Source organism: Herpailurus yagouaroundi, unplaced genomic scaffold, assembly GCF_014898765.1.
Source record: "Herpailurus yagouaroundi ecotype Mexico unplaced genomic scaffold, PumYag 210, whole genome shotgun sequence".
In the NCBI taxonomy this organism is placed as follows: Eukaryota; Metazoa; Chordata; class Mammalia; order Carnivora; family Felidae; genus Herpailurus; species Herpailurus yagouaroundi.
In genome coordinates, this window is record NW_024412441.1 from 19,366,334 (window position 1) to 19,382,845 (window position 16,512).

The following is a 16,512-nucleotide window of genomic DNA, read 5'->3' on the forward strand; positions in this document are numbered from 1 at the left end:
TAACATAGTACCCTCTGGGTCCATCCATGTTGTCACAAATGGCAAGATCTCATCCTTTTTTTAATGGCTGCATAATTTCATTGTATATGTACACCACAACTTCCTTATCCCTTTGTCTATCGATGGATACTTGGATTGCTTCCATATCTTGGCCATTGTAAGTAATGTTGCAGTAAACATTGTGGTGCAATGTATCTTTTTGAATTAGTGTTAATCGTTTTATTTGGGTAAATATCCAGTAGTGAAATTACTGGATCATATTTTATTTCTATTTTTAATTTTTTGAGGAACCTCCATATTGTTTTCCACAGTGGCTGTACCAATTTATGTTCCTACCAACTGGGCACAAAAGTTCCTTTTTCTCCTCATCCTTGCCAACACTTACTTCTACTGTTTTTGATACTAGCCATTCTGAACGGTTGTAAGGTGATAACTCATTGTGGTTTTGATTTGCATTTGCCTGCAGATGAGTGATGTTGAGCATATTTTCATGTTTCTGATGTCCCTTTAAATGTATTTGGAAGAACGTGTATTCAGGTTCTCTGCCCATTTTTAACGGATTATTTGAGGTGTTGGGTTGTAGAGGTTCTGTGTTTATTTTGGATATTAATCCCTTATTGGATATGTTATTTGCAAATATCTTCTTCCATTCAGGAGGCTTTCTTTTGGTTTTGTTGATGGGTTTCCTTCACTGCACACAAGTTTTTTTTTATTTAGATATAGTCCCAGTAGTTTATTTTTGCTTTTATTTTCTTTGCCTTACAGGAGACATATCTAGATAAATGTTGTTATAGCTTATGTCAGAGAAGTTACTACCTGTGTTATCTTCTAGGAATTTTATGTTTTTAGGTCTTACATTTAGGTCTTTAATCTATTTTGAGTTTATTTTTGTGTATGGTGTTAGGAAGCAGTCCAGGGGTGCCTGGTTGGCTCAGTTGGTTAAGCGTCTGACTTGACTTTGGCTTAGGTCATGATCTCATCCTTCATGAGTTCAAGCCCCACTTTGGGCTCCGTGCTGACTCTGACAGTTCAGAGAATCCTGCTTGGGATTCTCCCTCTCTCCCCAAATCTCTCTCTGCCCCTACCTTGTTTGCTCGCTCACTCTCTCAAAATACATAAACTTAAAAAAAAAAAATTGGTCCAGTGTCATTCTTTTACATGTAGCTGTCCAGGTTTCCTAGCACCATTTATTGAAGAGATTCTTGCCTCCTTTGTCATAATTTAATTGACCATATAAATGTTACTTTTGGGCTTTCCATTCTGTTCCATTGACCTATGTCTATTATTGTGCCAGTTTCATACTGTTTTTATTACTACAGCTTTGTACTATATCATGAAATCAGGGATTGTGATATATCTCTCCTGCCCATGCCCCCTCTCCCCCCTCCCCCACCCAAGTTTGCTTTGGCTGTTTGTGGTCTTTTGTGGTTCCATATACATTTTAGTATTAATTCTAGTTTTGTGAAAAATGTTGGAGAAATCACCAAACTTTTTATAGTGGCTGCACCATTTTACATTTCTGCCAGCAGTGTGAAAGGGTTCTAATTTCTTCGTATCTTGGCCTTTGTTTTTATTTTTGTTTTTAATAATCATCTTAGTAGTTGTGAAATGGTGTCCCTAGTAGTTGTGAAATGGTGTCCCATCCTAGTTTTGATGTGCATTTCCCTGGTTACTAATGATGTATTCACATGTATTCACAGTGTATTCACATATGTATTCACTATCCATTTGCATGTCCTTGGAAAAGTCTGTGTAAGTCCTTTACTCATTTTTAAATTGTTTTTTTAAGGTCGAGTTTTAAGAATTCTGTATATATTCTGGATACTTGACCTTTATCAGATGTATGATTTGTAAATATTTTCTTCCATTATATGGGCTGTTTTCATTGTCTTGATAGTGTCCCTTTTACACAAAAAATTTAATTTTGATGAAGTCCAACTTCTTTTTTTGGCTGTTGTTGCTTGTACCTTTGGTATTGTAGCTAAGAATCTTATTGCCAAGTCCAGGGTCAAGATTCACTTTTATGTTTTCTTAAGAATTTTATGTTTTAGCACTTAAATTTATGTCTTTAACCCATTTTCAGTCAATTTTTGTATATGATGTGAATTAGAGGTTCAACATCTTTTATATGTGAACATCTAGACCTAGTACCGTTTGTTGAAGAGACTATTTCTTTGACTGTTGATTGGTGTTAGCACTGCTGTCAAGTCCACTGACCATGGATGAATGGATTTATTTCTGGATTTTTTATTCCTTTGGTCTGTGGTTAGCCTTATACCAGTACCACATTGTTTTGACTGCTGTAGTATAAATTTTCTTAAATGAAAATTTTCAAACACATACAGAAGTAGAATAATGAATCCACATGTGTCCATCACTCAGTTTCAAATATTACAGATTCATGGATGATCTTGTTTCATCTATATTCTACCTACTCTTTTATTTCCTCATCATTTTGAAACAGCCTCAGACATTTAAAAAAAATTTTTTTAATGTTTATTTTTAAGATAGAGACCAAGTGCAGGCAGGGGAGGGGCAGAGAGAGAGAGAGGGAGACACAGAATCAAAGCAGGCTCCAGGCTCTGAGCTGTCAGCACAGAGCTGGATGCCCGGCTCAAATCCATGAACTGGGAGATTGTGACCTGAGCCGAAGTCAGATGCTTTACCGAATGAGCCACCCCGGCGCCCCAGCCTCAGACATTTGTAAATAGTATTTCAGGAGGTTACATAATCAACATAAGAAAGATTTACATCTTAAATTTTAAAGAGGGGTGCATTTCCATTCATTTGGAAATTTCACATACAGTAGAATCCTTGTCTGTGTTTGGATAAATGAAATGTCATTGTACTTTTCTCTCATGGGATTTTTTTTTTTAACTGTTTGAATTTGTTTCAGAAAATTCAATTTGGAAGTTCTGTGATCAAAATAAAAGTTCAGTAATTGTTATTGCGGTAGTGTGGTTTTTATTAAGCTGCTGTGATGAACCTGCCTTCCCAATTGTATGAAAGTTGTAGTTGCTATTCCAGAATAGAGTTTTTTCTTTATTTAATAATGCCTATTTGGAATGTATTAAATTTCTTGGTCATTATTAGTTGTAGAAGGTATTGAGGCGAATTGGGCATAAAAAAAGGAGTTTAAAGGGATCTTACATTTTAATGGAACAAATATTCTTACACACAGATAATACAGTGAGGAGATGCAGAGAGAATGTGGAGTTTAGTTTATAGGAGTGCCACCCTTCAGATTGCAGTTTTGCTTCCCAAAATTATTATATATGTGTCTTTCAGATCCCTTTCTAATTAAAACTTCCCTCAGAGCAGGCCAGATCAGAACGAACAGGAAAAGGAGTGTGCTATATATTTGAGTTACCAGGGTGGATGACAAAGAATATCCTAGATCTTCATTTGCTTCTCTATTGCCTAGTAATTCTGTACACAGGTGCAGCCAGCTCTTTCTACTGATGGTGTTGTCCAGCCAGTTGGTTATTGACAAGTATCCTCTCCTGAGAGTAGTAGTTTCCTGCATAAAAATTTTATTAATGTCTATTTGGTTATTCAGGGTACTATACCAAAGTATATTAGGTGGAAATAATACTTAAAAAAATGTTTTTTAGTGTTTATTTTTGAGAGAGAGACAGAGACAGAGTGCGAGCTAGGGAGGGGCAGAGAGAGAGGGATACTTAGAATCCGAAGCAGGCTCCAGGCTCTGAGCTGTCAGCACAGAGCCTGACGTGGGGCTCATGAAATGCGAGATCATGACCTGAGCTGAAGTTGGGTGCTTAACCAGCTGAGCCACCCAGGGGTCCCAGTGGATATTATACCTTTGACAGTGATTAAAGGACCAGAGTTACTTGTACAGAATATAGACTACAGGTTCACTTGCAATGAGTGCTGAATGTACTCAAATTGTTTTTTTCTGAATGTGCTCAATTTGATCAGTTATTTTAGAGCTTAGATTGTGTCCTTTCTTAAGATATTAATTCAGAATATTGGCTTAAGTTATCAATAGTGTCTATACATATCTACGGGGGTAATACTAAGTATAAAACTTGTATTTCTTGTGAAAGTATGAGACTCAAAATACTCTTCTATCAAATAGTAAGAAATAGAAGATTTTTTACATTCAAATTTGTAGCATTGACATGAAAGATGATATTACTGTGTTGTCGATTCTAAATCAGTGCTTCTCAAACTTTAATGTGCATGTAATTAACCTATGGATCTTGTTAAAAAAAGAGATACTGATTTAGTAAGTCTGGGGTGGGACCTAAGATTTTGCATCTCTAACAAGGTGATATTGTTGCTGTTTATTCCGGATTAATTCTTTGAGTGGCAGTATCTAAATTGACCATTTTATTGTTACTATATTGACTCCTGTAATAGACTTCTTTTGAGTTCAGCAAGGGCTCAATTTTTCTAATAATTTTTTCAATTTGAACTAATGATTTTAAGTTTTGTGTTATACTTCTGTTGGCACAGTGTTTACATCGTCTGCTCCTGATCTTTTTCATCAAATTTCAAGTGGAGGTTTGTAAACAAAAGCTTGGGTTGATATTCCGTGACAGTACAGTCTGATAAGGTGGCTATCTGGATGATTCATGACATGTTTATCTTAAATCTTTATTATCAAATTAAAATTAAGGGGCACCTGAGTGGCTCAGTCAGTTAAGCATCTGACTTCGGCTTAGGTCATGATCTCACAGCTTGTGAGTTTGAGCCCTGCATCTGGCTCTGTGCTGACAGCTCAGAGACTGATGCCTGTTTCAGATTCTGTGTCTCCCTTTCTCTCTGCCCCTCCCCTGCTCACACTCTGTCTCTCTCTCAAAAATAAATAAACATAAAAAAAATGTTTTTTTAATTAAAAATGGGTGCCTGGGTGGCTCAGTCGTTTGAGCATCCGACTTCTGCTCAGGTCATGATTTCATGGTCTGAGTTTGAGCCCCACATCAGGCTCTGTGATGACAGCTCAGAGCCTGGAGCCTGCCTCAGATTCTGTGTCTCCCTCTCTTTCTGCACCTCCTCCGTATGTGTACGTGCTGTCTTTCTCTCTCAAAAATAAATAAACATTAAAAAAAATTCTTTTTAATTTAGAAACAGCTAAAACAGAAGCCACTAGGGAGAATTTTTAGGCTTCTGAAATAACCCACAATCCTGATTTCCACTCCTGACACCCCCCCCCCCCCTTTCCCATCGAGGGTACACACTCCAGTTTGGAAAAAAATGCCCTGGACTGATTTTATATTTAGACACATTAGAATCGATAATATGTATGAATTTAGATTATATGTATTTTGGGGTCTGCAAGATGATGCTTGTGTTGCTCTTGTGTTGTCACTTTAATGTATCAGGTATTTAGAAAGTGGTGAATTAGGCTGAATTTTGTGGAAGGTAGTAAGATATGTTCTGTTTGCATTGCATTGTGCAATGAAAGTAGCATTTCATATGGTTTCATATCCCTTTTAAAGGAGTCAAAACTTAGTTTATAAGGAAATAGTAAGCTGGGGGAGCTCCCTCCTCCCCAAATGTGAATAGGTAGCTCTGAATTAAGTGGTTGTAGTACATAAGATAGAACTCCACTGGGGGAGTGGAGAGTGAGCACTTTTGGGTGTTGGTGGTTGTGGTAGTGATGGGAGCTAGTGAGAGAGCTATGACTATGGAGCTTTTCATTCTTTTGTCTTATTTTTCCTTTTTGCATATGTAACTGTTGATAATCAAGGAGTGCTGGGTAAGAAGAGATGGAGATTGGAGAAATGCTAAAAGGCATCCTATGGAGAAGGCAGGATTCTGTTTTCCTTATTGCTATTGGTGCTGCTAGGATAGAGTTAGGAGTAGGAGTAAAGAATTGGATTCCTCGGTATGCTTTTCCACTAATTGTTGATAAGAGTTTTGGGAGAGATGAGCAGAAACCAAAGTAAATTGAAAAGTAGTAACAGGGTTAGGCATGACTGTTCCTTCCCCTAGCATTTCCCTCGGTACTTCGAGATTACGATCAATTTGTTTTTCAATTTAGGGATGAGTAGAGAGGAAGAAATGTTGTGTTTTGGATTTTACCCTTTCTATAGGTCTTGGTATTGATTAGAAATAGGAAGAAATATATAGGTGCTCCAATTATTTTTGCATTGTAATAAGTCATTCCAAACTTAGTGGCTTAAAGTAATAAAAGTCATTATCTTTTGGTTCTTAGGGTTGACTCGACTCAGGTGGGTCTCACTTGGGGTCTCTCATGTGGTTGCAGATAAATGGTGGCTGTGGTGGAGTCATCTTAAAGGCTACCTTACCTGGCACCTCACTCACATCTGGTGGATCATCATGGTGGTTCTTGGTTGGGACTTTAGCTGGAACATCTATATTTGATCTCTCTGTAGTCTGGACATTCTTATTAGCTTGGCAGTGAATATCTCAAAAGTCAGGAAGTAGATGTTGCCAGGGAAGGTTATGGGCCCAGGAACTATAGCATCATTTTTACCATAGTCAGTTGATCAGTAGCCCCAAGTTAAAAGTGAAGGTGACAGAGCACTGTCTCTGAGTGTCAGAGAAATTTGGGGCCAGGTTGTAAAACTTCTACAGGGGGTGAAGAGGGGCTGGTAGGAGAAAGTCTTAGGAAGCTTGAAGATTTTGAATTCTGAAATAGTTTGGCAAGGGTTGCATTTTCTACATACTTGTCTACCTTTACATTAGACTTTAGTGGAAAATGCCTGTCATTATTAAATGAAATTTGCCAAGTGTGGGATTGAGAGATATGCATATAAGGTTAATTTTCCTTTTACTTTTTTTCAGTGAACTTTTTTTGGATAGTGTTTTGTATCGTTAAATGTTTTACTATATTGATCTCAAAATGAAGTATGTCTTTATTTTATATATGATTTTTATTTAATTCCAAAAAGCCAAATACCAAAGTTGAGTATATGCCTGCACACACAATTAATAAATACCATGTTTTTAAAAGATTCTTTTATTTTAACATCATTTTAGTTGTACATTATATCATGTTAATAGAAATTACAGTATTAGAAGATATTATAGCTTTATTCTTATTTTTCATAACTTATAAAAACGGGTAAATGATTTATATTAGGTTTACATGCTTTTAACCATAACTGTTTAAACTGATAAATGCACTCTAAGTTCTAAACTATTGTTAGAGTATTACTAGAAATTCAAATTAACATTTTTCAAGGTATTGATATAACAGATTTCAAGTGGTGCAGTTGATAAGTTTTGATAAATGTGTATAGTTGTGTATCCTTCACTGCAGTCATGATCTAGAATATTTCCATTAGTCCAAAAGTTCCTTTATGACCCTTTGTAGTCAATACTTTTTCCCTACAATGAATTGGCTTTTGGCCAGAAATCACTAGTTTTTTTGTTTTTATTTTTTTATTTTTGTCACTGTAGTTTTCCCTTTTCCAGAAATTCATAAAAGTAGAATCATAGGGTTTGTAGCCTTTATTGGCTGGCTGAGTCACTTAATATAATACTTTTGAGATTATCCATGTCAGTATACGTAACATTAATTCTTTTATCATTGATTAGTAGTGCAATGTGTGGATAGATGACAATTTGTTTATAAATTACCTGGTAGATGGATGTTTGGGTTGTTTCCAGCTTCTTGTGATTATGAATAAAGCTGCTATGAATATTTGAGTACAAGTCTTTGTGTGGACATATGTTTTCATTTCTCTTAGGTAAATACCTAGGAGTGGGATTGCTGGGTCCTATGGTAAGTGTGTATGTTTAACTTTAAGAAACTGCCAAACTGTCTCTTCCAAAGTGGCTGTGCTATTTTTACATTCCCTCTGGGGATGTGTTCCAGTTGGTCCACATCCTCTCTCAACACTTAGTATTATCAGTCCTTAATTTTAGTCATCCTGGTGGCTGTGTAGTGGCATCTCATTGTGGCTTTAATTTATATTTTCTTACATTTGTGACATTGACTATCTTGTTATGTGTTTGTCATTCTTGAATCTCATTTGGTTAAGTGTTCAGATCATTCGCCCATTTAAAAAATAACATCATTTAATATTGGGTTGTAGGAGTTCTTAATATCACAAATTCTTCATCAGGTATATATGCATTGAAAAGAAACTACTCAGTCAGCCTTGCCTTTTTATTTTAACAGTGTTTGGTTTTTCAAATGAAACTTTTAAGATAATTGTAGACATTCAGTTGTGAGAAACAGTACAGAGAGATCCTTGTTGTACCTTTACCCAGTTTCCCCACCATGGTAACATCTTGTAAAATTATGCAATATCACAACTTGGATATTGGCCTAGATACAGTTCACTGACCATATTCAGATTTGCCCAGTTTCATTTGTGTTTGTGTTTAGTACTATACAGTATTATCACCTGTGTAGATTTGTGTATTCACTACCAGAGTCAAAGTATAGAACATCACTGTAGGAATCCCTCATGTTGTTCATGTGTGACCATATTCATCTCCTTTCTGTGCACCTCCCCTTCCTTGCCCATCCTTACTCCAGGTAACGTTGAATCTGTTCTACGTTTGTAAAATTTTTTCTTTTCAAAACGTTTTATAAATGGAATCATGTATATATGTAATCTTTGGGATTGACTTCTTTCCAGTCAGCCTTAATTCTCTTGTGATTCATCCACTTGTTGCATGAATTGATAGTTCTTTCCATTTTATAGCTTAATAGTATTCTATGGAATGGGGATGAACCACAGTTTATTTAACCATTCACCCATTAAGGACAGTTGGGTTGTTTCCAGTTTTTGGCTATGGCAAATGAAGCCACTATAAACATTTGTGTACAAGTTTCTGCATGAGAACAATTTCATTATTCAGGGATAAATGTGTAAGAGTGCAATTGCTGGGCCAAATGGTAAGTACATTTTTAGTCTTACAAGAACATGACAGACTGTTTTTCAGAGTGGCTATACCAGTTTACATTCCCACCAGCAATGTTTGAATGATCCAGATCCTGTACATCCTTACCAACATTGGTTATTATCACTTTTTTTTTTTTTTGTAGAGAGGGCATTCTGATTTGTGCGTAGTGATATTCCCAAATGCCTTAATGATGTGGAATATCCTTTATTTTCCATATGTAAATACTCTTCAGTGAAATGTCTTCTTATGCCTTTGTCCATTTTCTAATTTAGATTATTTGGGTTTTTATGTTAAGTTCTTAGAGTTATTTGTATACTTCAGATATTAGTCCTTTTCAGAATGTGATTTGCAAATATTCTCTCCCTCTTTGTGGCTTGTTTTTTCATTCCCTTCAAAGATGTATTTTTTTATTATTATTATTTTTTAATGTTTACTTATTTTTGAGAGAGAGCACTTAATGGGAAAGAGAGAGAGAGAGAGAGAGAGAGAGAGAGAGAGAGAGAGAGAGAGAAGCTGAAGCAGGCTCCAGGCTCTGAGCTGTCAGCACAGAGCCCAGCACAGGGTTCGAACTCACAAAGTACAAGAGAGCATGACCTGAGCTGAAGTTGGGCACTTAACCAGCTGAGCCACCCAGGTGCCCCTTTTCATTCCCTTCATAAGGTCTTTTGCATAGCCAGAGTTTTTAATTCTGATGAAGTCCAACTTATTTTGGATTGTACTTTTAATTTCAGGAAGTCTTAAAACCTGATTAATGCTAGATCCCCCAAAATTTTTTGTAAAAGTTATATTTTCGTGTTTTACATTTAGGTCTGTCATGTATCTTGAGTTCATTTTTGCATAAGTAATGAGATTGGAATTCATTTTTTTTGTACAAATACATGTCCATTTGCCCTAGCATCATTTGTTGAAAAGACTGTCTTTCTTCTCTTGAATTACTTTTTGCACCTTTGTCAAAAATCAGTTGGCCATACTTCTGTAGGGGCTAATTTGAGATTCCCTCTTCTTGTTGATACCTGTGTCTGTTGATATCTGTGTCTGTCCATCTGCCAGAACCACAGTTTTGGTTATTCTCAAAATCTGCTAAAGTCATTATAAAATTTTTTTTATGTTTGTTTATTTATTTTGAGAGAGAGCACATACACAAGCCAGGGAGGAGGAGAGAGAGCAGCAGAGAGAATTTCAGGCAGGCTCCATGCTGTCAGCACAGCACACGAGGCTCAATCTCACGAACTGTGAGATCATGACCTGAGCTGAAATCAAGAGTCAGCTTAACCAATTGAACCACCCATGTGTCCCTAAAGTCATTTTTTTTAAGTCTTTTTCTAGAATGTTTTAGTTATTCTAGTTTTTGGTTTTTTTGTTTTGTTTTGTTTTTGTTTTGTTTTCCATATGCATTTTGGAGTAGTCTTGTATATATTGGCTATGTCCCAAAAATCTTGCTGGGATTTTTATTGGAATTGCTTAAATTTGAATGTCATTTTTGGGGAGAATTGACATCTTTACTGTGTTGAATCTCCTAGTTCATGAACATGGTATATTTCCATTTTATTAAGTTCGTCTTGAATTTCTTTTATCACCATTTTGTGATTTTCAGCTTATAAATTCTATACATGTTTTGTTAGATTTATAGCGAAGCATTTTTTTTTTGGAGTAATTGTAAATGATTGTCATTTTTCCTTGGACTCCTTTTATCTTTGAGAAGACTTCAACAATTCACTTATGTTGACCCAGATCATTTGGCTGTATTTGTCAGGCTTTTACATTATACAGTTACTCTTCCTTTTTTCCATACTGTACTCTTTGGAAGTAAATCACTGTGTGTTGCTCACATTTAAGTGGGAAATTATCCATTTCCTTAATGGTGGCATGTCTGAATAACTTATTTAGAATTCTGCATTGGAGACTTGTCTCGTCCCCATTCATTCATTCATTCATCTCCATCAGTGTGGACTTGGGGACAATATTTTATATTTTAGTTTAAAATCTCATACTATGTTAATTTGTTGCTTTTTTAAAAAAAAATTTTTTTTTAACGTTTTTTTTTTTTTATTTATTTTTGAGACAGAGAGAGACAGAGCATGAACAGGGCAGGGGCAGAGAGAGAGGGAGACACAGAATCAGAAACAGGCTCCAGGCTCTGAGCCATCAGCCCAGAGCCCGACGCGGGGCTCAAACTCACGGACCGCGAGATCGTGACCTGAGCCGAAGTCGGATGCTTTAACCGACTGAGCCACCCAGGCGCCCCATAATTTGTTGCTTTAATTAAGAAATTAATTTGTTCCTCTTGTTGCCAGTTGAGTGCTCTTTCGCTTGGTCCCTACGTTCTTAGTTATACACTCATTGTTTTGGGCAGGGGTGGGTAGGGAAAGATGGTAATCACTTGCTTTCTAGTATTATACAGTGATCCAGACTTACCTCAAGCCCAGAATCTGCTATTTTGCATTCTCACCAACAATTGATGTTGGCAGTTTCTTTGATTCTAGTGATTGTGATAGATATGAAGTGCTGTCTCCTTGTTTTAATTTGTATTACCCTCATGACAAATGATAAGCATTTTATCTCTTTTTGTATTTGCCATTTATGTATCTTTTGGTCAAGTGACTGTTAAAATCTTTATTCGTATTTTTATTTTTTAAGTTTATTTATTTTGATAGCTTGTGTGAGCAGGGGAGGGGCAGAGAGAGAGGGAGAGAATCCGAAGCAGGCCCTGCACTTTTAGCACAGAGCCGGACACGGGGCTCCAGCTCACACACCATGAGATCACAACCCTGAGCCGACATCAAGAGACAGATGCTTAACCTTAACCAACTGAGCCACCCAGGCACCCCTATTCATATTTTAATTGGGTTCTCTGTTGTTATTATTGTTATTATTATTATTAGGTTTAAATTTCTTTTCCCATATTTTGGATACAAGTCCTTTAGTCAGTAGTGTTTTGCAAATACAGGCATACCTCAAAGATACTGTACCACTGCGATAAGGCAAGTCAGATCAGTTTTCTGGTTTCTCGGTGCATATGAAAATTATGTTACAGTATACTGTAGTCTACTGTGTGCAATTAATAGCATTATGTCTAAATGAATGTATGTAACATTAACTTAAAAATACTGCAGTGGTAGAAAATGCTAACCATCATCTGAGCTTTCAGCAATTCATAATTGTGTTGTTGGAGTAGAGTCTTGCCTTGATGTTAATGACTGCTGACTGATCACATTGGTGGTTTCTGAAGTTTGGGGTGACTGTGGCAATTTCTTAAAAGAAGGCAACAATAAAGTTGGTTAATTGACTCTTTCATGAATGATATTTTTGTGGCATGCAATGCTGTTTGATAACGTATTTTTACTCAATGATAGAACTTTCGAAATTGCAGCAAGCCCTGTTGCTGCTTATCAACTAAGTTTATGTAATATTCTAAGTCTTTCATTGTCATTTCAACAGTTTTCACAGCACCTTCACCTGGAGTAAATTCCATCTCAAGAAATCATTTCTTTGTTTATCCATAAGACACAGCTCCTGTTAAAGGTTTTATCATGAGATTGTAGCATTTCAGTTACATCTTGAGGTTCCACTTCTAGTTCTCGTTCTCTTGCTGTTTCCACCACATCTACAGTTACTTCTTCCACTGAAGTCTTGAACCCTGCAAAGTAATCCATGACGGTTGGAACCAACTTCTTCCAAATTCCTGTTAATGTTGATATTTTGATCCCTCCCCATAAATCATAAATGTGTTTGTGACATCTAGAATAGTGAATCCTCCTCAGAAGGTTTTCAGTTTTGTTGTTGTTGTTCAGATCCATCAGAGGAATCCCTGTCTATGGCAGCTATAGCCTTACAAAGTGTATTTCTTACATCATGAGACTTGAAAGTCAAAATGACTCTGATCCATGGGCTGCTTTGAAAGTTCAGAGTATCTGTGAAGTACAATAAAGGAAGGCATGCCAGCATTTTCTGTTATTGTGTGGTTTGTGTTTTCATTTTTTTATCAGTATCCTTCTAAGCAGAAATTTTAAATTTTAATAGTCTAAATTATCATTTCTTCTCTTGATAAATTCTGCTTTTGGTTTTTATTTCATCTTAAACCTCATTGCCAAACCCAGGGTCCACAGATTCTGCATCTTTTTTTGTTTTAACTCTACTGCCTTGATAGTAAGCTTTAAGTGTTTTTTTAAACACATTTTAAAAAAATGTTTATTTTTCAGAGAGAGAGAGAGTGCACGTGCGTATTAAGAGGGGGGTGGGGCAGAGAGAGAGAGGCAGACAGAGAATCCGAAGTAGGCTCCAGGCTCCAAGCTTTCAGCCCAGAGCCCAAGATGGGGCTTGAACTCATGAACCATGACATCATGACCTGAGCTGAAATTGGATGCTTAACCAACTTAGCCAGCCAGGCACCCCTAAGTAAGTCTTGAAATAGGATAGAGTCCTTCAGCTTTGTTCTTCAGTATTGTGTTGACTATTCAAAGTCTTGTTTTTCCTTTTAAACTGTAGAATCAGTTTGTTGGTGTTTGCAAAGGGGTTGAATCTGTAGATCATGGTGGGAAGAATTGACATCTTAACTATATTGTTTTCCAGTTCATGATCATGGAACATCTTTCTATTTGTTTAGGTCTTGATGTCTATTTCTTGTTTGCTGAGTGTTTTATATGAATAGGTGTTGGGTTTGTGAAATGTATTTTCTATGGCAGTTAATATGATCATATATATACATATATTTATTTATTTTCCTGTGGCCTATTGATGTAGTTGATAGCATTGCTTTTTCTATTTTTTTTTTTTTTTCAATTTATTTTGAGAGAGAATGAGGGAGGGACTGAGAAAGAGGGAGAGAGAATCCCAAGCAGGCTCTGTGCTGTCAGCACACAGCTCAACATGGGGGGCTCCATCTCATGACCCACAAGATCATGACCTCAGCTGAAATCAAGTGTTGGATGTGTAACAGACTGAGCCACCCAGGTGCCCTGATAACATTGCTTTGTTGTGTGTTAAACCCAACCTTGTGTTCCTGGAGTGCATTCAACTTGATTATGATGCATAATTTCTTTAATCTGTGGCTGGATTTGGTTTGATAGCATTTTGTTGAGAATATTTGTACACACAAATGTTCATTTGTACCTTTTTTGGGGGATAGTTTTCTGTTTATTGTAAAATACACATAAAATTTACCCTTTTAACCACATAATTTAGTGGCATTAAGTATATTCACAATGTTCTACAACTGCCTCTTCTATACCTTTCTAATGTCTTTGTCTAGTTTTGTTATCTGGGTAATATTGGTCTCGGTGTTCACTTCTCTCTCCCTGCCCCCCTCCCCCCGCCCAAAAGAGTTTGTGAAGGATTGATGTTACTTCTTTAAATGTATCATAGAATTCACCAGTGAAGTCATCTGGCTCTAGGCTTTTCTTAGTGGAAAACTTTTTAATTAATAACTCAATTACTTACTAAAGGTGTATTCAGATTTTCTAATTCTTCTTGAATCAGTTCTAATAGTTTGTCTTTCTAGGAATTTGTCCATTTCATCTAAGTTATTTAATCTGTTGGCATTTTCACAGTATTTCCTGTATTCAAATCTTGCATATCTGAAATAAATTCTAATTGGTTGTAGTGTATAATTCATGTTATACATTGTTGGCTTTAATTTGCTAATTTTCTGAAATGTTTTATTTATTTTTGAGAGAGAGCATGTGAACTGGGGAGGGGCAGAGAGAGACGGGGACAGAGGATTCAAAGCAGGCTCCATGCTGACAGCAGCGAGCCCGATGTGAGGCTCGAACTCATGAACCATGAGATCGTGACCTTGAGCCAAAGTCGGATGTCCAACTGACTGAGCCACCCAGGTGCCTTTCTAATATATTTTTTAGAGGATCTTGACATCTTTGTTTATGAGTGGTATTTGTAGTTTCCTTATACTGGTTTTCATTTTGGTACTGGGGTGATACTCGCTTCACAGAATGAGTTAGGAAAACTCTGCTTTTATTTTCTAGAGATTGTGGAAAAATGGTATCACTTCTTTCTTAAATGCTATACTAGTAAAATTACCTGGACCTATTGCTTGAAGGTTACAAATTACTGACTCAATTTGTTGACTAGATACAGGCCTTTAAGGAGGAAATAGGGGATATTATTATAGATGTGTATCAAAAAGAAAAAAAGAGATACTGTGAACAACTCTATACACATGAATCTGAGAACTTAAATGAAATGAGCTAACTTCTTAAACTATCAAAGCTCACTAAGGTGAAATAGATAATTTGAAGAGCCTTATTCTTATTAAGGAAATTGAATCCATAATTTAAAATGTCATGGGAGCATCTGGGTGGCTCAGTTAAGTGTCCAACTCTTGATTTCAGTTCTAGGTCATGAGATTGAGCTCCACGTTGGGCTCTGTGCTGGGTGTGGAGCCTGCTTAGGATTCTCTCTCCCTCCTTCTCCCCACCCCTGCCATCCCCTTTACTAAAAAAAAGAAGTCCTGAAAAATAAGTCTGCAGACTCTGATGGTTTTACTGGAGTTTTCTACCAAATGTTTAAAGAAGTAGTAACACCAATGCTCTATAATCATTTCTGGAATATAGGAGAGGAGACTGAATCTTCTAGATCTTTTTATGAAACTGGTACTACCCTGATGTCAAAGCCAGTCAAAAGTGGTACACACAAAAAAGAAAACTACAAGCTGATATCCTCATAAATATAGATTGCAAAAATTGTTAATGAAATATTAACAAATAGACGGGGCGCCTGGGTGGCTCAATTGGTTAAGCATCTGACTTTGGCTCAGGTCATGATCTCATAATGTATGGGTTTGAGCCCTGCATTGAGCTCTGCTTGACAGCTCAGAGCCTGGTGTCTGCTTCAGATTCTGTGTCTTCCCCCCCCCCCCCCCCACTGGCCCTCCCCTGCTTGTGCTCACTCTCTCTCAAAAATAAATAAATGTACTTAAAAAAATTTAAAAATATTAACAAATAGAATTGAATACACATACATCTTGACAAATAAAAAGAAATAAAAAGAAATGGAATGAATTCAGGTGATGCAAGACTGATTCATGATTCAGAAACCAGTAAGTGTAATCTACCACATTAACAGGTGAAAGAAGAAAAATTATTTATGATTACACCAATTGATGCAGAAAAATTAAAAAAAAATTCTTTTGGTTATTTTTATGTGAAAAAGAAAGCTTTTGACAAGAATACATCACCCATTCATGATGAAACTCAGAAAACTAGAAATAGAGGGAAACTTCTTCAGCTTGAAGAAGAAGCTCCGAAGAGCCTGCTTCAGATTCTGTGTGTCTCTCTCTCTTTCTCTCTCTGCCCCTCCTTTACTAATGCTCTCTCTATCTCTCTAAAAAATATTTAAAAAAATTTTTTTAAATACAGGTTTTGTGAAAATTTTGAAACACTGATGAAAAAAATCTGATTTAAATAAATGGAAAAACTTACTGTGTTCATAGATTGAAAGACAACATAATGAAGTCACAATTTATATTCAAATTCTAGCAAGATACTTTTCGTAGATATATACAAGATTATTCTAAAATATATTTCAAAAGTCAAAGTTAAGAATAGATAAAACAATTCTCATAATGATTAATAAGGGGAAGAAATCATTCCACCTGATTTTAAAACTTATTATGTAGCTCCATTAATCATGACAATGTAAGTGTCT

The 16,512-nt window shown here is 36.3% G+C and overlaps 1 protein-coding gene across 3 annotated transcripts in view; it reads left to right on the forward strand.

Moving 5' to 3' along the window:
- The window catches only part of EIF5B (eukaryotic translation initiation factor 5B), a 93,863-nt gene that overhangs the window by 14,034 nt on the left and 63,317 nt on the right, over positions 1 to 16,512 (forward strand). Inside the window, exon 1 of one of the 3 annotated variants that reach the window (XM_040454028.1) lies at positions 7,690 to 7,720. The exons of the other annotated variants lie outside the window; for them this stretch is intronic. Within the exon in view, the coding sequence (XP_040309962.1) occupies positions 7,718 to 7,720 (3 nt within the window). The 5' untranslated portion in view covers positions 7,690 to 7,717. Of the gene's footprint in view, positions 1 to 7,689; positions 7,721 to 16,512 lie in introns of those variants that run through there. 3 annotated transcript variants of the gene reach the window in all.